The sequence below is a fragment of the Poecilia latipinna genome, unplaced genomic scaffold, assembly GCF_001443285.1.
Source record: "Poecilia latipinna isolate Pla-1442-1.1 unplaced genomic scaffold, P_latipinna-1.0 Scaffold485, whole genome shotgun sequence".
Taxonomy (NCBI): Eukaryota; Metazoa; Chordata; class Actinopteri; order Cyprinodontiformes; family Poeciliidae; genus Poecilia; species Poecilia latipinna.
In genome coordinates this window covers 71,147-94,690 of record NW_015113101.1, presented here as the reverse complement: position 1 = coordinate 94,690, position 23,544 = coordinate 71,147, and the positions used below count along the sequence as shown (strand labels likewise).

The window sequence follows — 23,544 nt, the reverse complement described above, 5'->3', positions numbered from 1 at the left end:
GGAAAAACCTGATCGGCACATCTCTACTTATTTTCCTTGCTGTGTTATTTTTGGGACTGGCAGAAGAAGGGGCCCAAATTAAAGTCTACAAGACTTTTAAGCAAAAACATCTCCCCTGAAAAATCCAATAAACTAGAACTAGTTGGAGGGGTTTCTGAGCAGTCTTTCATGCTGAGTCCTTCACATCCATCAGGATAGCAGAGAGCTCATATTGCTCCTCCCATGGTGTAACTGTACAGATGAAGGCAGCAGAAGCTGGGCGTCCAAATGGTGCAGCTGTTGAGTTTTCCTGAGCTGAGCAGGGCTGATTATACTGATAAAGTCGATGAAGTCTCTGAACTTTACACTGTCAACACATCTGTCATGTTCCAGCAACAAACCATGCTGCTCAATCAATCCAAGCCATATTTGGTTTTAGGCACACACTCACTGCCAACATCAAGACCTGCTTTCCTGTATGCTCTAAGCTCAATCCAGGAGGCACAGCATGCCTCCTCCTTCAGACATCCTACGATCATCTCTGAACATAGCCCAAAACTTAAGCTGAGAGAGTCCTTAAACTTTAGAGGGAATTCGAGTTACTTTTCTTCCCTCTACTTTTGTGATTGGTGGCATTTTCTCTACTGAGTTCAGCTCAGCATGTTGGCACATTGTGATACCAATAAATTCCAAACATGAAGGGGAGCAGATGAAAGGCAAACAGAATGAGCATTTGAAAATAACCTGTGCGAAGACACGTACAGAATTAACATCTTAAGCAGCTCTGAAATCTCCTCCTTATTATTGCCTACACCTGTGCCTGTGACCCTGCATTCTGCAGTGCAGCTTAGACTCCTAATGCAAAGTTTGTCTTCCCGGGCTGCTGTCAGTGCATGGTAACAATGTATACCATGTAATTATCACCATACGCCTCAATGGCTTATCTTAACATTAGCCCTTCAAAAAAAGGTTTATATTTGCCATCTACATTTTTTCAGTAAAGCAAGATCTGTCTTGTTCCAAGCATTTGAACACACACAAAGGGCCACTGAGAAGGTATAATCGAGGCAATGCCCCAGTTCTGTCAAAATGTTGCCTCGCTTAGTCCTCCCTGCTTTTTTTTCTGCAGTGCTTTGTTGCCTGGCTTGGCTGCAAGAATCAATCCACGCTTTACACCTGGGGTACGATGGCCGCCACTGGCATCTGTGAGTTACAGAGGCAGCATTAACGAAATGCCTATTTTCGCCCAACTCAAATGGTGCACTTTGACAAAGTCTAAACCACAATGTTTCATGAGAGAAAGAATAATTAATTTTAAAATCAATGAATATAGCAACTGAAAATGAAAAAAAGAATGTTGGTAAAAACAAATAATAGAACAGAACAGATTTAAAAAGGATAATAACACAGACAAGAAGCCTTTAATACCTTTAATATACAATTAGAATGTTGTCATAGATGTCTTCAGTCCAACAGAATATTTGCATGCATGTAATTCTACTACTTGTAAAACTTCTACTCTAAATCATGGGAACTTTTCAGGCCGCAGAACACATTAGTGAATGAGCGAACGCAGCCTGAAGCAAAATGTGTGGACCTAAAAATCGGTACAGGTTCCATGAACGTGAGCTGAATGCTTATTTTCAGCTATGGGTCACGGGCGGTGACCTGGCTCCAATCTCACTGACAGATCCAAATGTCTCCGGGAGCAAAATGACAAAGATTAACTGTCCCTTGGAACTTGAAGGCTCATAATTAATGCCGCCTCACTTCTCTATGTGCACTGAATTGATAGACTTGCCATTTAAGGGTCAGTCATACCATGATTGGATAGACATTCCCAGACATGTCTTTGTCAGGTTTAAGCCTATATTGATCGATTGATGGATCTTTTAAATTTTTATAAAGCTGATTATTTGCGCAGCACAAAAGTACACCAAATTAATAAGGTTTTTATGTACAACAGAAAAGATCAAATAATTCTTTCTTCTGGTCAAATAATATAACATATTGATCACAGTCGCTATGCCAATCTCATCTCATATCTATCCAATATTTAACTTTACTCTTTAATACAAGCATGACAAGGTATTATTAGCTGGTTAATAAGATGGCTAATAATCAGCCTGCTCTCAGTTGCTGAACAGAAATGTCACTCATAGCTAGTCAAGAGGCTTTTGATAATAGTGTTACCCTAATATAGTGAAAGTCCTTTAGTTTTCAACCCATGACTGTCCATATCAAGTGTCCTGGACAATCATAAGTTGACAAGCAAATTTTACATTCCACAATGTTCTAACTAAAACAAATGATCTGTATAACTTAGATGTTTGACCTATAAATTAGGCGCTTCAGCAACTTTAGACTATATAAATGGGATTGGTGTTTCTTGGAACATATTACTGTATCCCTGTTGTGACCATGGTTTTTAGTTTTCTTAAACTACCAATGATGCATTCCTTGGTATGTTGTGGTATTAGGCTTAGCCCTAGTGTGCATCCCATAATCTGAAAACTGTACCTATATATATTAAGAGAAAGGTTTTTACCATGAAGCTTTTAGCTGTTCTGTTACTCATCTTTGGCAGAAATCAATAAAACAGTCACAGCTGGTTTTGGTGAGGACTTTTTAATTGTGTCAGCTGAGTTTAAATCTGGTGGCTGATGGCTGAGGGGAACACTGAATGGCACCAGTCTTTGAGCGGAGTACAGTGCCACAAACAGCCTGGGAAAAAAAAGGCAGCTTTCAAAAAAAAAGAAAAAAAAGAGAAAAGACTCCCACCAACCTCAGAGTGGGCTTTGCAAATCCCTCTATTGAAGTGGGCTTATTTCTTAACAGTGCTTCTACAATTTCGTATGGATCCCCCAAAATCCTCTTTACACATAAACACCCACAATGAAGTTGGCAAAAAAAAAAAAAGAAAGAATGTCTTGTCATGAAATATAGTCTGATTCATAATCAATAGAAATGGGTGTGAGAGATGGAGTTCTATTTTCAGTATCAAGAATGAGACAGAGTGGGGCGAGTGTATCAATTTCAGCTCAGATGGACAAAATCCCCAACGATGAAAGCAGCGAAAGGAAGTCATACAGTGCTTTATGGAGTTAAAGTCCTTTAGCCCCAGCTTACCCAGAGTCAATGTTCATAAAATAAGCAGTGTTGCCTTTAATGGTAAAGGAAGACAAAACATTTCAAACTCTCTGAGATGTCAGGAAATAAATATGAGGGGATCTGTGTCTAATTCTCCTTTGCACCAAACTGAGAAATTGGAAGTGGATAGTGAACAGCTCAATTTATCTTGATGTAATTTAATGGCCAGTACCTGTTATGGGCTTGGTCGGATGCAGTAAAACACAATGAGTAAAAATGCTTCTCGGGAAGCAGACTGAAAAGTGCCTGGCAGATGCCTGAAAGCTTTTAAATTTTCTGATAGTTCTCAGTGTAAATGGCAACAAAGACATTGAAAGGGAAAAGGTGAAAACTGACACACAGAAACTAAAAGACTGTTTCTAAAAACGTCAAATTAAGAGGTTCATTTAATGTGTCAGAACTAAAATCACTGCCTAATTGCAGAAAAACAGATGGCCAGCAGGGTATAACCATCTCATTTCATCAAAATGTCAGCTTTGAATGGCAGTTGTTTCAGCACTCTGAAATGACAAAAACGCATTTAAGTAAAGCTTTTGTTAGACAGACAATAGCAAAGAGGTGAGAAAATGTGGTAAATGTTCTGCTCTAAATAATAGCTGGGTCATAAGATATATTGTTAATAGAAAAATACAACTCTCGTGTAACAGATTGCCTGACTGCAAAGTGCTATATAAAAATATTGATGGAAAACAGCTCTGTTAATGTCATACTGTAGCCGCCATGACATTAAATGAACTGAAGTCAACAACAGTCAGTCATCCCATGAACATAGTTCAGCTATTTACAAACAAGAATCCTTCACTGTAACTTATTGTTTTGAATTTTACTTTACTGTTTATTATTCACACCATTATAAATAAAGCCTTCTGAAATATTGTCGTCTTACATCTGCTTATATTTCAACTTAACGGGCTTTTCAGACTATGCTCAACATACATTCAAACTGAGGCTGTCAAATCTGACACATTTGATCCTTTCTTTCTCATTCTGCTTCAGAGGTGGCTAGAATAGACAAAAAAAATTGTACTCCAGTTAGAGTAACACTACAACATAAATTCATTCAAGTAAAAGTAAAAAGTGGCCATCCAAGAAATTTCTCAAGTTAAAGTAAAAAAAAAAGTGCTTAGTAAGTACATATGTGGCCTTTTTACTAAGTGGTCAGAAGATCTGATATTTTAAAATGCAGTCATCAGACAGACAAAAGTATAAAGCTATGTGCAAATCATGGTATTTTAAAGATTAAAACAAAAATGATACAAATAAGTAGAATTACAAAATTACAGAATCTAGCAGAAAAAAGTCTTTTCAGTCTCGTAGAACACAGAGTATGCAGAAATTTTAATCAGGTCAGACTAAAAAATATGGTATAGAAAAGCAACTATTCCTAAAAGTATTTTTTCCCCCCAAAATGTTACTCAAGTAAATGTAACTGTGCGAATATAAATAGTTATTACCCACGTCTGCTCTGCTCAGACAAAACTCGTGCCATTTAAGAAAAGTGGTTGGTCAACAGGGACATTGTTTTCCACAGGATGCCTATTATTGGTCAATCAAGAAGCAGTGGATGTTTGTCTCTTCTCATTTTTTTTAATAGCCAGGTCTCCTCACCAATCTCATCCTTGTCTGTGGGCAACATATAAACAGATACACACCGATGCCAACCACTGTCTGTGCCAATGAGCTTGTTTAATGGAGCGTGAAAGTCCCCCGACTATGTGGCGCATAAACAAAACTTTGCAGTGAGATTGTGGCTGTTCATTGTGGTAGCGCTGTGTCCTGTGAGCAGCCTGCAAGGAGCAGCTTATCCATGATGTACGCCCACGCATAACTGCATGACCATTGAATAATTTTAAGGATGACTGATTATGCTGGGCATATTCCAACCTAACTATTCCTACAGCTGGCTGACAGCGCTTTAAGTGATTTAAGACTTCATCGTTTGAATTATACTTATTTATATCCATTTTAATTTGTTTAGTGTTTGGCACCATGACTGCCATGTCCATGGCTTCCTGTCATTGCTCTGGCTGTTGTGAGACAGCTCTCACCAATGAACAATACAGTATATGCTCTCTATACAAATCGATAAGAACAACCCAGTGTGTGGTGCACCCCCGTGATAGAGCTTCCAACTTGGCAGAAGCATGTACCATCTTAAGTTTAAAAATTTCCCGGTTGCAGTTCATACACAGAATGTATTTCTACAGCTGTCAAAGAATCCTGGCGTTGATGGTGAGGAGGAAGGAGGAAGAGTGAGCAGTGACTCATCTGGTTTATAATATGATTTTGTAATAAATAACACTCCAGACATTAGAGAGGTATTACTCAGTGTGATCAGAACAAAAAAAAAAATAAGACAGATTTTTGATTTTGTGCTATGTGATTACCATTCAGCAAGAAATGAGGAAGTACTCAGAACAGAAATATTGTACTTCCTCTCCTTAATGGGCGAAATTACAGATTATATTTCAATTGTGTTTACCCCGATCTGCAACCTGCACCACATTAATAGACCAGTTTTGAGGAAATTACTTTTATTCGTTACTTTGATTTGGCCTGTTCTGTTCAGAGAAAAGTCAGATGGGTCCACAGGACGACATGGATCACAGAGTATCTGACAGGATGACAAAGTTTGCAGGAACTGCGCATCAGGGAACATTCTGGGCCACAAAGGCACCAGGTTGTCCATGCTCAACCTCAATTGTACATGTCAAAAAAAGTTAACTTGTGAGTCAAGAAAAGGAAGACTCAGCAAGGTAAATCAGTCAACCAGTATTTTGTCTGCATGTAATAATCTGTATTTATAGAAATGTCTTGCTGCTTCGCACTGGGAAAGAAATAACTGCTGACTTTGCCATAGAGCAGATCTCAGGTTCACAAGTCAGTTTTTTTCAAGTTTGAGTTAAATATCAAATTCATCACATTTTCACATTGGATCCATGCAATGCACTGTGCCTACTATACAGAACTGCTGTAGGTTATAAATGCATACCACTGTCGTTGAAAAATCAAGAAGAAAGTCATGGGAATCAGTTGCATGGTTATTATTATAATTCTGCAAGAAAACAGGTTTGGATGTACTATTAATAGTTTGAAATTTAAACCTTTAAGTCCTAAACGGACCGCCCACGATCCAGTGAAATTTGCAGTACCGTAATTCCACCACACTTTGCGCCGTCTGAAAAATTCCAACGGTTTCTGGAAGGGGAGACGTTGCACTGTCCAGCCAATAACAGGTTATTATGGTAATTTCATGTAAACAGGGAATTTAACATGTTTTTAATTGTATTTCTTGTTTAATGGAAACACCGCAATTACAAAATTGTTTTTTTTTTTTTTTGGTATTAGAAAAATATCTTAAAAGAAATATTTGCACACATTTGTAAATCTGCATAATAGAAATGTGCCTTGGTCCGACAGCTGGTCCTTTATTCACCCTAATTCAGAGGGAACAACAGATCCTTTACTCAAATTATCTGCCCCTACGGGGTTCCTTTCATCTCTGATTATGACACAAAGATAGTTTATGAGACTTGAGCCACAGGCCTCTAGTCATTTTGCAGCCCTTAAATCAGCATACTTGCAAGAGAGTATAGTTCAAATACATAAATCCCACAATTAATACATAAATTAAAGTGTAACTATATAGTTTTTTTCCGCATAAAGACCTGTCATTTCAATTATCATCTGGTGCATAAAGACCTGCCATTTCCATTATCATCTGGTGCCATGACAATCTGTTATCTTGGTAATCACTCAAGCACCTTCTGGCAGTAAAGAATTTCATACCAAAGTACACCATAAGATCAATGGTATCCAAAGATAAAAAAGTCTACAAAGTGATTTTCTCTGGATGGCAAAAACAAGTCAGAGTACATATTCATTATCAAAACAGTTAAATAGAGGAATCCAATTTTAAACAGACTGACATGATTTTTGACAAAGTATTTCTTTGTCAAATAACTATCTACAGTTGCTTTTTCTACACAAACAAGAAAATGACATCCTTTACCTTATCAAAGAGACAACCCACACAGAGATTTGACATGTCAATAAAAGCTTGTCAGTATTAGTAATTACTATGATCTACTATGCCTCTATGTGCTTTATTATCCACCTTGCAGCAGCTCTGGGTAATTTAAAACCTACTTTAAAGTTTTAACATTTAGAAGGAACAAACAGAGTGGGCGAAAGGGAAAACAAGGTTGATGAGAGACAGAAAGATAATCTAGGTGAAGGCAATTAGCTGTTTGACAGTACCCTTGTTAGAAGGTTGGACCATGTCCAGTTTGGATTGCTTTGCTGGCTGCAACGTGAGGAGAGCTCCCACATCACAGCCTTGTATTCACTGAAGGGTGCATTAGGGTGTAGTGTTGGCAGCAATATGGCTTTTACATTTAGCAATCTGGACTTAGACACAGTGGAAGGACTCCAGAGGCATGCTGACAGAGGGGAGCATCCCATCACTTGTCAGCATTGTCAGGGGGTAATTCCTTATCATCCCAAGTCTATTGGGCACTATTCATGCCTTTTATCATTTCCATTGGCTTTTCTTTGTGGCTCACATCAGAGAGTGATGGGAGGTCTAGAGGGGATATGTGTATATAAATATGTTGAAAATTGGCTCAGTATGGATTCCTTTGCCCATGCAGACCTCTTTGTTGGACCAGACAGAAGTGGCTTTTATGTATCTGCCAGCAGGGCCACAGCTCTTTCCATCAATGGCATGCCATTCAGGAGATAACCATCAGCTGGCGGCCCACTCCACTGACACCACCACTTCCTCCAGCAGTCAGCAGATTACATTTTAGAAGTTGACAGCTTGTTATCACCTTGGATAGTAGGAGGGCTTAATCTTTTGTTCTTTTCTGACTGAGGGAGGGCTGAGGAATCAGCAGCACAGGCCACTGATTCGAGTAACTTCATTCCTTGTGCCCTCTGCAATGACACACATGGTGAATGGGCCACTCTTTTCATCTTCCTCTAAGAGTGTCCATACTTTGTAGAGGGATTACAGTGATGGAAGTCTTAGCCTTCCACAATGATATCCATTCAATGTGTCTCACTGGCTGACAGGGGATGGGTTAAAGTCTGATTTGATAATGAGGACAGCGGATTCAGGCTGCGGGGATGGATCGCCGCTCCTGAAGCAAGGATTATCCTTCAGGAACAATCATATGGAATCCCTTTCAGAACAATAACCATGACTCTAACAGAGGAGGAGAATGGTATGGTTGTTGTACAATAATAGTCCATATATCTAAACTGAGAGAAAGGCTTAAAAATCTTTTCCTTTTTTTTTTTTTTTTTTTTTTTTACAAAATTTTAGTGCACAAAAACTAACTTGCCAAAAGAGGTTTGAGAACAGATGTTATCTGGAACAAGTCAAATGTTATTGGTGCCACCAGAGAAAATGTTTAATTGGGTAGGCTAATGAATTTCAAACTTTAAATTCTTAATTACTATATTCGGAAGTACAGTAGACCTTATTTAAATGTCACAGATATTGTACTTCAAAATTAAAAGTTTTTCTATGCCCAAATTTACCTCTAGAATAAAAAAATACTATGATAAATATATATTCTTACTTCATTGTCGCAACATTTGTCTTCAACACTAAAAGATCTACATATAAAGTAGCTATCACAATTAAGCAAAACATTATGACCTTATAGACAGTTGCATAAGATAACCTCAAAAACCCTGACATTTCAAACATGAAGCCTACAAATCGCTGAAGCTGTGCATTGCTAAATGGACTGAACTTATATAGCACTTTTCCAGTCATTTTGGCCATTCAAAGCACTTTACACTAGAGTCACATTCACCCAGTCACAGATGGGTAGGCAATTTGGGGTTAAGTGCCTTGCCCAGAGGCACATCAACATGTGGCAGAAGGAAGCCGGAATTGAACCTACAACCTTCCGATCGCAAGATGACTACTCTACCCACACAGCCACAGTCGCCGATAGTTGCTATCTGACTTGTTTTTCTAGCACATCTAATATATTTTAAATACAATTAGTGTCCGGGGGCCATGAGACCATGTCAACAACTCATTGTTATCCTCCACAAACATTTCCTTAAACTTTTTTGTCTGTGTGATATTCTACCAAGAGGACCTATTGCCATGCTCTTCCACACAGAACTGTTCATTTAGTTAATTTTCAGAGGTGCGTGGAGCAGGATATTTGGTCTGTGCAGATGTTTACGCAGAGTGGTGTGGTTTCAAAATGACCTAAATTGGCGCCTCGTGGATATCGCCAACTTGTCAACCATACATCAAACTTAACTGACATCAGGTGGGTGTTAGTGTATCTCAATTTATAATGATGTGAAAAACTTTGGATATATGCCTTCACAAAATAGGACAGCAAATAAACAACTTTTGTTGTTTACATATCATTCTTACGATTGTTTAAGATCGTGTTGAGTGTTGTGGGTGAACTTCCTATTCCGCCCAAAAGCCTGAACAACACTGCACAATCTGACGATGACAGAGTGGCTGGAAGGGAACTCCACACACCTTAACACTTCTTAACTTCTAGTCAGTTACCATCTAATGTATTGGAGTTAACAGAACAGAAGTTATAAAAATGTGAGAGCAATAAACACTGGGTTTTGGCATAAATCTCATCCATTTACAAATTAAAGCCAGAGAAAACTACAGGACAAATTATTTCATTGTTCTACAACCACAGAAAACTGAAAAAATGTAAAGATGTTAAAGCCTAAAAATGCAATATTATATTAGAATGTTTAACGGACACTATGATTATATTATATGATATAATTATGTAACCCTATATGCATTCTTGTAAAACCTTCCTTCACTGACTGTATAATGACTTCAGCAACCTTGAACAATGGCATTTATTATCACTCCTTTGCTTTTTAGGCTGCAAGATATTTCCTTGGTGAGAGCAGTGGTTATATAACCTCTTACACTCCTCCCACTTTCTCTTTGTGTCTCCTCCAGTTTGTAGTATTCCCCCACTACTTGAAGATGTCTGCAATGCTAAAACTTTCAGCATTTTTTCCTGAAATTAGCTTTTTGATTTGTTAGCAGCTTTAAATACAAGATTTCTGACTGAAACATTATGTTTGATATTAACAGACTCACACGGATGCTGTGATAACATTGGAAAAATCATAAAGCTTATGCAACACACCACTGCTGTCTGACAAAATCAGCTCTTCCGTCAAAGTTTTACTATGCAGACAAGCATACGGATAAATTGTATCTCCATCAACTTTCAGGAAAGCTTTCAGGCTGGTAGAAATGATTGATTTGCTTCTTTACTCTGTACACTCCAGTAAAATTATGTGCCAATTTAAAATAATTTCAGCAAACTTCTAAGTTTTAGCAAATGCTTGCTCTGATAGTGGTGGTTGAAAGTATTTTTTAACCTCCTTCAAACAAATGTGTTGTTTATGTGTCACTGCCACCACAAAAAACATCACCGGGATGCATTGGAAAGGAAAACCTAATTCAGAAGACTATGGCACTTCTGCCAGAAGAGGGAGCTACAATGAGAAGGAGATAAGAGGAGCGTATGATGTGAGGTTAAAAGAATTGCAGAAATGTTGCATTACTAGGTCTTGTTTGATAAAAGCCAGCTGCAGATAAAAAATATTGAACCATTTAGTGTTTCAAAAAGGAATAGCAGGTTTATTTTCTGTTTTCTGTGTAGGTGATTGTTCAAAAGGGAGACAAAGAGAGTGCTAGCTTGCTTACAGTGCAAGTCAAGCTGCAACAAATTACTTTAGATTTCTACTGTAGATTTTAGAGAGAAAAAAATTAACTTTTGTAAAGTTATGCTCTCCTTTTCAATTTCTCAGGATTTTTTTATGTCTTCTCTATTGGACATAAATATTTTTCACATGGAGGTCAGATTTAAGAGAATGAATTTGTGCTGTGTCAATGAAGACCAGTCATTGAGTTCTGCTTCAGTGTCATATGTGAACTAAAGATTTTGTTGTACCCTATTTGTAAGGCAGATCCCTGCTTACATCTCATATAAACCTACTTAGGACACAGAGAGTCCACCAGGCATACAAAATGCCTTAGCTGGCAATGGAAAAGAATGAGAGCACCACAAGGCGATATTTGTGATCACTGCATAAAAATAGTTGTTTTTTTTTTTTTTAATCAATCTCACTGTTGGATCCACCTTGTGTCTGGACTCATTATGTTCTATTTCCTTTGGAGTTTAGGAGGCTTCCCAGTATGGTATTCCCAGCACCACCAGCAGGATGGGTAAGCCATGCGCTGCTTACCCATATTATGAAATATCACAAGATATGTTTTCTATCTAACTTAAAGTTTCTTTTTTTCCCCACATCTTTCCTCTTCCTACAAATTATTATTTAGGTTATCTCAGACTTCCTGGATTTACATTTTGATTTTATTTTAACAGTACGATTGTAAATGTAAATTGTTGATTCAGCTGTGCACTCATTCTGAAAATCTTACTCTGAGGGAAAACATTTAGATTTTTTTTTTAAGCTTTTTGAGCTTCTCCCTACTATTGTTGGGGTTTTTTCGCTCCTGACCTTAGCCAGACTTGAAATGTGGAAAATAAAATCTGTTTCAGAATCTGTTGGCAGGATCAGATGGCAGGGTAAACAGATTAGGTTGCAGGGCTCCCATGGCATAACCCCCAGCATTAATGTTAATGGAAAACCACACAACCTTTCTGTTGCCTCTGAGCTGCTCCATTTTATATCCAATTGGCATGACCTAGGTCGGGAGGAAGCTCAGGAGACAGTGATGCAGACACCTGATAACAATGAATTCATTTTTTTTTCCTTTTTCAGTGCAACCATGGTGTCAATAGAAAATGTTTCCCTGCCACCTTCGATGAACATGGAAAAAAAACTTGCTGGTAGTTTGTTGTAATTGGGACTGGGTTACACTACGAATACAAAATGCCATATATATGATCCCAACAATTACAGCAAAGCTCTGCTGACTGGCTTTTTTTGTGCCCATGGGTTTAGAATTGCATTTAAAGTTTTACAAAATAATGTAATTGGATTTCTTTAACCAGGTATTATTTCCTGCAGCTTTTCATTCTTTGTGCTCTGGGAGAACCACAACAACCTGTGCCAGAGCAACACAAGCAACCTTTGTTAGTGAAGCTTTACCCACACAATGCAAAGAGAAAAAAGAAACCAGGTAAAATAAAACCGACAGAGATCCACTAACATTCACTGGTGGACTTTCTTATGAGTGAAGTGGTGACCTGTTGCAGCAGAGGCCATGACCACAGTCTAATTACATTAAGAGACAGCTTAATTGGAAGATGCAAACAGAAAAGGCTTAAGGGATTACTGGACCTCTGACAGAGAGATCAAATTTTTCCTTCATGCATAAAACCCAGCTCCTTGCACAGTTGATGTGGGCAGAGGTTAGTGGGGAGATAGCAGAGGGCATTCTGATAGGGTTTATGGCTGTTTTTCTCTGTAAAGGCCCAGTGTAGCGATAAATGCAAATATATTAGAAGATAAAATTCAAACAAAATAGAATAAAGTTTGCGCTTGTAATATGGCAAACAAAAGTGCTCAAGGGGTATGAAAACTTTTTCCAAGTCACTGAATGAGTTTAATGTAATGAACATGAATGATCTGTCAGACCCCTCTAAAAAACAAAATATGAACCACATTCATGCTTTTGATTCTCTCCGATTATAAAAATATGAATTTCACATTTCTGCTGAGTAGAAAGTGACACATAAATCTGATGCTACATTATTATATGTCTTCAGCATATAATAAAATGTTGATGTAACATTAGTCTGGTGATGCAGTTTCTATTTCAGAGATCTGACCCATTTAAGTTCCCTTTACAATTTATTGAAGGAGTGCCATAATGGAGTTTAAATGCATGGAAAACTACATTTGTAAATCCTGTATGCATAATTAATTTAGCTCTGTATTCTGCTTTACAATATTCATTTAGTGAACTGAAGGTTTACGTAGCCTTAGGCTTTACCAACAACCCACCCTTTAGATACAAAAAACATCAGGCATGCGGTGCGAAATGAATATAATGAATATAATTATTGAAGACAATGACTCACCAGAAGGCTGTTTTAGACAATGGCTCTAGCTATTAGGTCAAAGAGAAAAGCAGGCCAGAGCAAGTTTTAGATGTGTTACAAGTTGAGATTTCATAAAAACGTGTTACATTTTTATTGGGCCTGTGAAGTTTCTCTAAATACTGTTTAAGAGTCAAAGCAGTCAAACACTTCTTCTCACTGTTATTGCAGATTTTGCTGGTATGATTTTCAACATACAAATTTTTGTGTGAGGCAAGGAAGAGGGATTGTGTGTAATAAATCCTAAATTTCCTGTATAAACCTGAAGGTGTTTCAGAAACTGATTTGGCTGTCACTTTTGAGTGAATACAAGCAACAATTTTTGGTTTCATAAGAGGAAATCAAAAGGAAATCTCCAAATAAACTGATTGACATGATTCCGGTTGTGCCTCCTGCTTTTGTTTACGTTCTCCACTACTACATCCTTTGACATATCCAGAAGTACAAATAAACAATTTTATGTTTTATTTTGTTATTATAACAGAACAAGCTGAGTGAAAAATTCTGCTGTAGTTTCCTGAAATGCGTCAGTATTGTTCACTTCTGAACAGTTCTGCATCTTAATAATACTACAAATTGGACCTGTTTTCCAGACTTTTCACTCTAAATGAATCATTTCTCATGAGTGCATCAATGGAAAACATATGTGTACATAGAAGATCTCTAATTATAGTAGTAACCACACCAACATCAACAATGGCGTATTTTGAACTAACATTCAGCTAGATTCAATAATCTGAAAATGAGTCATTCTAGCAGCATTGTTTGCTTCTGGATAATATTTATCAATGGATTACCAGAGTATTTACTAAGCGAGTCAAATCTCAGTTGTTTCTGTTTGGTTGTTTCTGGCACTGATTGCACCTTCTGTGCTGTACATCATCTCCTTCTACTCTCAAAATTGGCTTTCTGACAGCATGTCACTGGTGATACAGATAATACACCTCACAGGTGTGTTGGAAGCAAGAGAAGTGCTGTGGATGAGCCGTTAGATATAATTCAAGTAAATTTAAAGTAAATATATGAAAAAGGATTGCGGTGTCAAGGGGCAATGAACTGCTAATGTAGGATACTGTTTTGCAATGCACTTCAAAGATCGCATATAGCAGAAAGAACTTTCTTTCTACTAAGCGCACGTTTTCTTCTCTCCTCCTTTTGTGAACAGTACTGTGCTTGGCCACGTGAGATGACAAACATACCGAGCTTCTACTCCCTAAAGCAGCTGGTCATCATTCCTAAAGCCATATGCAAAAAAAGACAAATAAAAGCCCAGTGGTGCAAATTTATCCAAACTGCTCTGTGAGAAAGTGGCTGCTGTTTCCGCAATTGTCCTCAAACAATTATTGAGCAAAGATCAGGGGGTGACTCGTGGCTTTAAAGAGCAGTTTTTCCAACTACAATAATACAGGCCATCTAATGCAGGGGATACAAGACTCTCAGAAACAAACCAAATAAAGAGCTAGAGAAAGAACGGAAGGCAGATAAAAGCTGACACCCAATGCATTAAGACTCAGCTCTATTAGATATGAGCTTCTGCAAGGGTGAAGCACCACAGCTTAAGGCAAGATACTGCTTGCTCATTGTGCTTCAGAGAGTGAGGCTGTGAAGGCAGTGTTGCCAATGCCTTCTTTATACAGCACACAGTCCCTCATGCATGATTTAGGAAAGTGAAACTCTTACTTTAATATTAAAGTAGGAGTGAAGTAGAAGAAACAAAAGGATGTGCTTAGGCAGCAAATCTCATTAAAAACTGATAATACATCTTTGAAAAAAAATAGCTAGCAGTCAAATGAGAAAAAATAACTAATTTGCGTCCAAAGAATAATGTCACTGCTTTTCTTTTTTTTTTTTTTGCAATTTGATCATAATTATTTTAGATTTAACTTTAATGTAGGTTTTTTCTGCACAGTGGTACAGCTGATAGCGCTGCCTTTTAGCCTTGCAGTAAGAAGGTCCTGGGTTAGAGTCCCAGCATTAGCGCTGTGTGTGCAGGGGGTACTCTGGCTTCATCAGTCCAAAACTCATGAATTTTAGTTTAACTGGTGTCTCTTAGGTATGCATACTGTGCATGGTTGTGTGGCAAGTCTTTTTTAAAGCGTTGACCTCTTTCCAGGAATATACTTGTCTTGTGATTAGATGCAATCTTTTTGAGCAGGTTATTAATAAAATGCTACTACTACTTAAATAGTTTAGATCATTTCATAATAATCACCTCCAGTTTTTCAGCTCATCGTTTTCAGCTTCCTGCGACCACTTTGGATTCATGCAAGAAATAACATTTTTATATTTCTGCAGATATGTTACAGATAGTCAGTGGGTGTGAATGGGTCTTCAGTATGAGGATGAACTTGGCTTGGTGTTTCCAGTATCAAGCTTCAGCGCCTCAGTCTTTCATGAGTTCAGAGAGTGAATCTTTGAATCCCAATGCAACACAGAGCTTTGCTTTGAATTTTCCTCCACCAATGTTTTACTCATGCCTGCATTACAGTAGTACTGAGTTACTGCTTGACAAACTTCAATCTGTTATTTGGGCTGTAAATTAAATACAGGTTAGTTTTAGCCTAACCTGCAGCATAAGATTCAGTGACTTAAAAGGCTCAAGAAGCTGATAAAGAAGGCTAGTGATGTTTTGGGACTGCTGATAAAGAAGGCTGGTTATGTTTTGGGACTGCTGATAAAGAAGGCTGGTTATGCTTTGGGACTGCTCTGGAACATATGAAGATGATTGTGCAAAGAAGAATTCTTGGTAACACTTTATTTGAAGGGGGGTGAATAAGACTGTCGAGACACTTTCATAAACATGATATAACACCTGTCATGAACATGAATAAGCCTTCATGAATATTTATGACTGTTGTCATAAAGCGCCATTCGGTAAATTATGACACTTTTAATACAAAGTTGACATTCAAAATGTCTTTGTTATGACAACTTGACATTAACCAAGAAATCATTACTATTTAAACCTTTAATAACATAAAGTTACCTAATTTTTAAAGTGCAATCAGTAATTCTTTTATAACAAATTTACATCAGTAATGATTTCTTGGTTAATGTCAAGTTGTCATAACAAAGACATTTTGAATAATGTCAACTTTGTATTAAAAGTGTCATAATTTACCGAATGACGCTTTATGACAACAGTCATAAATATTCATGAAGGCTTATTCATGTTCATGACAGGTGTTTATGACAGTGTCATGTCAGTCTTATTCAACCCCCTTCAAATAAAGTGTTACCGAGTTCTTTATAAAATGAAGAAAATTATGGACAACCCTAAACAGTCCCTTCATCAGGCTGTCATGAAACTTCAGTTAGAAGTTTCTTCAGAACTTCTAACTGTAATGTAGACAGTCACAGGAGACCCTTCCTGCCCCCAGCCATCACCATCTGTAACAACATTGCTTGTGACACATATGATGAGTTACAACAATGTTTAATTTCCCTTTGGGATTAATGAAGTATTTTTGAGCTGAATTGAATTAGTTTTCTGCCTTTATTTTGAGTTTGCTGATACAATTGGAGGTTTGCCTGGGATGAGAGCTTTGGATGATTCTGTTTTAGCAGAAGAAAATGCTTATGGTCAATCAATAAGTGTGTCTGTGATCTAATTTTAGATTTAGGTAATTAAAATCCCTCAAATACTTTACTTAACTTTGTAGTAAGTCTTTAAATCCAGATCTGAACTTTAGTTTGCATTTGCAGAGCTCTAATCCACACTTCCATATTAATTAGTCATTTTCCATCACTTCAATTCTTACCAAAATTATAAACCGGAGCTTACCTTCCAGATGTTTTTATTATTCAAACAGCACAGAGAAAACAAAACGCATATCTACTTATCCAATAATGGTATGTTTCCTCCAACCAACTATTTGTTATTATATCAAAGTTGTCACCTCTTTTAGTTTCTTACATAATAGCAATTTGTCTTGCAGGGTGCCTGGTGTGTGTTTCTGGGTCTTTGCTATGTTTGTGTTCTTGTAATAGCTCCACTTTTTTTGGGGGGGGGAGGCAAAATTGGACCTGAAAGCTTACGCTGATCGAGTGAATATTAAAGGGTTGGGGAGATTGCACTCTGGATAAGTGGCTCTTGTTGCCGTGGAGTGTGACACTGCTCCTCTTTGTAATGATTCACAGTGCTCTTGACACATGATATTGTAGATATTCAGAGGATTGCTTGTTTTCTGCTGGTGAGGATTTTATCTCCAGGAAAAACAGGTTGATGTGTTTGTCAGCTGTTCCTTTACAGCATATAAATTCAGTAAAGCTAGCAGATTCCATAATTTAATCTAATTTCTGTGTAATTTTAGGTAAAAGGGATTGTTTTTCATAAAGGGTTTAAGTATTAAAGTAGACACGAGAGAAGAGGCACAGAAATAATGCTTTATTTCATTTAGCTGAAAGTGTTGTTGCAAAGCCAAAGATGTGCATAAGCTCATAGCTGATCTCATTTTTTCTAAGACATGAACCAGCTTAGTTTTACACATCCATTATGGCTGCTTAAAGCCCCAATCTCTTTAGTGCTGGGAGTCAAACAGGGTCAGGCCATGTCACAATTTTAGGATAAAGTTTTCCCCATTTAGAAATTAAATCTGGAAAGAACTTTGAATAGAAAAAGACACATTTCATGTTGGACAGTTTTTATAAATCTTCCTAACATCCCTGATGTCCAGAATTAAGTCAGCTAATGCGGTGATTAATGTCATCATTCCTCCCACATTCATTCTGATTAAACAGTTTTAAACACATATATTTTCTCAAACCTGCTACCCAAACTTGTGATGCCTTTAGAAAAGTTCCATATATTTTGAGTTAGTTTTCTATCTTTTATAAACTCAAGTAAAATCACCGGCACATGCTGTATCTATAAAAAAAACTCTATGGTGTTTTTAAAATATTTACAAGGTAACCTTTTGGATCCTAATGCTTTTAGTGTTTGCTACACTTTTTATTCAGATAATCTGACAGTATAAGCCTTGTTGAAGCTGTATTTCGACTCACTCTATTTACTCCTAAAATTGTTAGCTGATCTTGTGAAGGTATTTGAATCTAAAGGTTAAACATGATAGATTTGTTTTGTTTGCAAGGCAACACCAATTACTCCTCTTTTATAATTAAAAGTTCATACAAAACATGAACTGTGCAGAAGCTTAAGTTGGGATTTGTCTGAAACAAAATGCTGCGAATACTTTATCTAACAAAAACAAAACTCCACCTGTAGTACAGGGTCCATCAAAACTTACGCACTACCTCGCTATCAAGGCTGCTGTGTGGGGTAGATTCATACTCCAAACAACAGCTTGGCCCTGTAACCAGAAGATGACCCTGGTTTTTGGAAAAGGATCCAGCTGTGGAAATACACCCAAGTTCCAGAAGATTTGCCTTCAGGTTTTAACAATTTCAAACCTACCTACCAATTTCTATAGCTATAAAAATCCTAAATACAATTTTTAGTTCTAAAAATGTACAAATAGGCCTAAAACCAGTTCTGAACGCTGTTATGCTTTTTCCCTCCTTTCCCTTTTATCCTTTCCCACTATGCAACAGAGCAATGGACACCATGGGGTTCTTTAAGATGAGCAGGATGTAAAGTATCAACATGAGCCAATAAAGGATATGAGTGTTTCCAAGTTGTAAATTTGTAGGAGACAACACAACAGATTAGTTATGATGGATTACAAGGTCCTGAGATCAGGGACATCAGACATCCTGCCATATTTTCCTCTCTTGCACTTGAATAAGCCTTGATGAATAGGCATACCTAAACCTACACACATATTAAAGTTATGCAAGGCAACATCTGTGTAATTGAAATAAAGTATATATTTCAGGCTCAGCTTTATGAGCTTTCTTCAACACACTAGTTTCTATTTGGAAAGTTTATCAGTTTAATCTATCGTTATTAGAAAATCGCATCCAGGTGAGGATAAGCACTCACAAGATTGATTGTGAGTATTCTTCTACAATCATCCTTATCAAACTTTAGCAAAAAAAGAAAAAAGAAGTAGAGACTAACCAGGGCCTTGCTGTAGGAACATCTCTGACAGGATCTCTATGTGAAGGAAGAGAAGTGCAACTCCAACACCAAACAGCAGGATGAACCAAAAGGCACGGGGCATTCTTCTTAGTCGTATCCAAAGGGAATCCATCTCCATCCTTAACTTCATCCACACCATAATGCGGCACAGTATGGTACGTATGTAGTAGGTTCTGGGGAAATATTAAAAAAAGAGAGAAATGACGACTGCTTTTAGATTGTTTTCAGTTTAATCCATCTTTATAACAGTGCAAAATCAAGCAGCAGGCCTAGCAACACAGACCAACTTAAATGTGATAAATAGATTTTCTTCAGCTCATACAATCTTCTTGAAGTTTTTCACATCACAAACACAAATGTTATGGTAATTTGTTGGGATTTCATTAACAAAACATGATGCATAATAACTGCACTGAGGATTGTAGCCTCTGAATATGAGCTCTACCACTGATCCACCTGGTGTCCCCTTCAGTTAGGGAACATCGAGTTTTTCTTCTTTTTTTCGAATTACTATTGACTATATTTAGAAGAAATGAATCAATTAATAATTGGTTAATTTATTTTCTTATTGTACATTATACAATCATACTAATTCCATGCTTTGACCCCTCTGTGCAAACTATGGCTTTGTCTAAATGATGTGAAGGAGCAAATTTCAAGAAAATTCTACTAAGACTTCTAAGGTTGATAAGATTCAGCATATTTGCTTTCAGGAGTGAAAACAACTAAATGCAACCAGGGTTTTGCACTTCTTGAAGTTAAACTTATTTGTCTGTTTTTCTGTCGTGTTGTACAAAATAAATGTCATATCAAATTTGGAAAATGTTTTGAAATCTTTTCTAATAGTTAAATTTTTTTACATTTCAAACCCTGAAATTACATCTTCGAGATCCACAGATTTCAGTTCAGTTTATTTATTTAGAGACAGTTAAAAGCACATGTCACAAAAAGACACTTTGCAAGAAAAAAACAATTTGATTCAGTCACATAGATTCAATTAACCGTAGTTATCAACAATGCACTCAAGGTCGTTTTAATATTCAAATTGGTTAAAAGGTTTCCTTTAAGGAAACCTAGCAGAACAAACGCCAGAAACAACAACTTAGTTTTTTCCCCGAAATGAATTTAGCTGGACCAACAGTCAAGCTGCACAATACATACAGACAAATTCGAAGCTCTCAGAAAAGAGTCACAGTATAATTATTTCATAAAGAAGTCACACTTTTTCTTGTTCTCACAAGTGAAAGTGCGAGGGATTAAAGTAGTTATAGATTTCCAATTTGTAGGCAACTCTACAACCTATTTCACTTGCTTTTTACTGACAACATTATTATTCATTTCTATATGAATAATAATGAAGTCAGTCTATAAGAAAACTGTGAGCAAATGCACAACCAGCAAGGTGTGGGTAACAGGAAAAAACAGCAAAAATGGATTTCTCTGTGGTCAGGCATGACTGTCAAGAACCGAAATTGTTGAATTAAAGAAAAGAGAGAAATGTAGGGCTTTCTTTATTTAGTTTGGCTTTTCTTCTCACCATGACAACTGCACAAGAGTTTCAGCTCAACCATAATGACCCAAACAAATTGGAAGTAGCTCCAACCAAGTTCACAACAAAAACTCAACCCAGCAGCGTTGCTTGGGAGCTTCTAGCTCGAGGTATTACAGCACTTCACTCGTTCATTAAATCTGTGTTTACGAGACTCACATTGAACTTTTCAAGAAATAAAACACGTCTTGATGTTAAAACTAATAAAACATGATTGCAATAGAAACCTTAAGGAACATACATTTTTTCCATATGCATTTCCATTTGTGGAAACTAAATGTAGTGTGGGAAAAAAACCCCACTATGCAGTAGATAAGGTGGGGGTTTTGTGTAAGGTAATGTGAAACGTGGAAGTTCTATTTTGTGGCTAAGCATTTTACCACATGTGGAATGTTTTCTAATGTTTCACAAATACAAATTATATGGCGTAGCAACAAGTGTTTCACACGTAGTAGTTAGATTATGTATCTGGATTTAACCTGTGAAAATTGTGGGGGGGAAATGTACAGGTGAAACATGTTTCACATTTTTTCTCAGAACACCAAATTAAGTAGATGCCTGATCACACTGTAGAGAGTAGAAAGTGTGTTTGTTTATGATCCTTGGGTGTTTGTTTTTTTTTGTTTTCATTTGCGTCTGGGTTTCGCTCACTTGTTGTTGTTCATTTATGTTCCATAAGTCTTGCCATATTCAGTCTCTCTGTGGTTGACATCGTCAGCAAGGTGTTGACATTTTAGTTCATTTCTTTGTATTTAGTTTTCTACTTTATTCTTCTGTAATGTTATTTGTGCATTTGGATTTATTGTTGTTAGATCTAAGTCTTCTCCCTGGGTTTGTAGTCCATTTTGAGTCTTTGTTCAGCTGCTTTATGTTAATTAGTCTCCCTTCCTCAGTTTCTCTGCTTTCATTCTGTGACATCTATTCCACATTTCTTCTGATAAGCTCATTTGGTTCGTTTGTCATTTTCCACCTCTGCCTATGTATTTAGGCTCATATAATGTTCCTTGCTGTTCCTTCCCTCTGTTATTCTGTCTGAACTCCATGACCTGCTCTTCATACAATTCCCCTGTAAGGTTTCTGTAGCAAACTCTGTTCTGCCACAGTCACTGTCTGCACTTGGGTCTTTCACAAACAGCAACATAAAACTGTCTGATAATTCTCTGTAGTTACTAAGAAAACTGCAGTCTATGTCTGACAGGGGATTGTCTAAGTATTTATTTAGTGAAAGAATAATAATAATAATCGTAGGATGACGCTAAATTTTATATCTTCAATATATTTTCAGAGTGTATACTAAAGCTGATCAATAAAACTGCTCCCATTTTATCATTTTAAATAAAATATGAAACCATACAGCACTATCTTCTCAATATATTTTTGTTTTCTTTATGACGAGAGATATTTCGTCATGAAAACATGGTAGTAATAATAATAATAATAATAATAATAATAATAATGATAATAATAACAACAACACAGGTAAATTAGTTAATCTGCTTCCTTCTCCAGCCTTATAAACAATATACTGTCTGAGCAGAAGGAACATCAGCATAACATGAAATGCCATTTTTTATTGGACCTCATATTTTCTTTTGGAAAAAATATTAATACCATAACAACATCATCTCATTCTGGGGAATAAATAAAGAAATCATTCTCCTACGTTCTTTGGTCTAGTGTATTTTTTAAGCATTAAATTGAAAGTACAAGGCTAATCAGGATACCGAATGAGTCACAGAGGAAAATAATGTCCCTGAAAATGTCCGAGTATGTAGCTTGATGTGACAGTACATAGGACCTTTCTTAGAAAAAATATCCAGTAAAGCTGGAGAGATTTGGTTTTCTATACAACAAAAGACACTGACATCAGGGACCATTAAGAACTGCAGATATGGAGATGTAGTTGTTTTCAATATTGCAATGAAAAAAAAAATAGCTGATATTTTATCACAGGTCACTATCATTGTCATGTTATCTGATTGGAAATCAAAGCCATGCATGTTAAAAGTAGCTGTGATTTATGGCAAAGCTGCTCTGTCAATGATAGAGCATGAGGAACAGGCTGTTTCCCGTTTTCCTCCTTGAGCTTTTTTTTTTTGTCAAAGTTTACAAGTCTTTTTTTATAGATTATGCACCCTAGCATAAGTATTTGTTTAAACCAGTCACATAAAGCCCAAAAGAGCAATTACCAGATGTGAAAAATGTCAAGGCTTTTATTTTGAAATTTTCAGTAAGCTTCATTTTAAATTGCCGCACTAATCCAATGTGTAACAGTGGTTTGGTTAATCCAGCTATATAATGCCCAAAACAGCAAGTAGTTCTAAATAGCAGCTGATCTCTCTTCTGTATTAACTGAGAGTTCCTCGATGTTGTAATTCTGACATTCAGCTCTTCCTTCTTCAGTAGGCACCGAGTGTTCCGCCATGTTGTAGTTCTAACCTTCAGTCATTGTAGTTCTAAAGAGAAGCATGGCTCTCTGCCAACTGACAGGCAACTGTCTGCCAACTGTCGTGAAGGAGAGACTTTGAAGCAATCACTTTTTCTGAAAAATGCAGTCCGAACAACTGCTTCCCGTTCAGGATCCGTAAAGCCGATCCAAAACCCGTTTGAAGCATATGAGAGGGCTATTTGTCGTCTCCGATCCTTCCGAGATTCATATCTGTAGCTCATTCAAAATAATAGCAGCGATGAGAGAAAGATGGTGTGCGCTGAGTTCTGAAATT

At 37.0% G+C, this 23,544-nt stretch overlaps 1 protein-coding gene across 2 annotated transcripts in view; it reads right to left on the bottom strand.

The window, feature by feature from the left end:
* The window catches only part of LOC106951987 (carbohydrate sulfotransferase 8-like), a 177,783-nt gene that overhangs the window by 129,869 nt on the left and 24,370 nt on the right, over positions 1–23,544 (bottom strand). For both annotated transcript variants that reach the window (XM_015039803.1, XM_015039802.1), the window contains exon 2: positions 19,252–19,445. In XM_015039803.1, the coding sequence (XP_014895289.1) occupies positions 19,252–19,445 (194 nt within the window). The remainder of the gene's footprint in view (positions 1–19,251; positions 19,446–23,544) is intronic.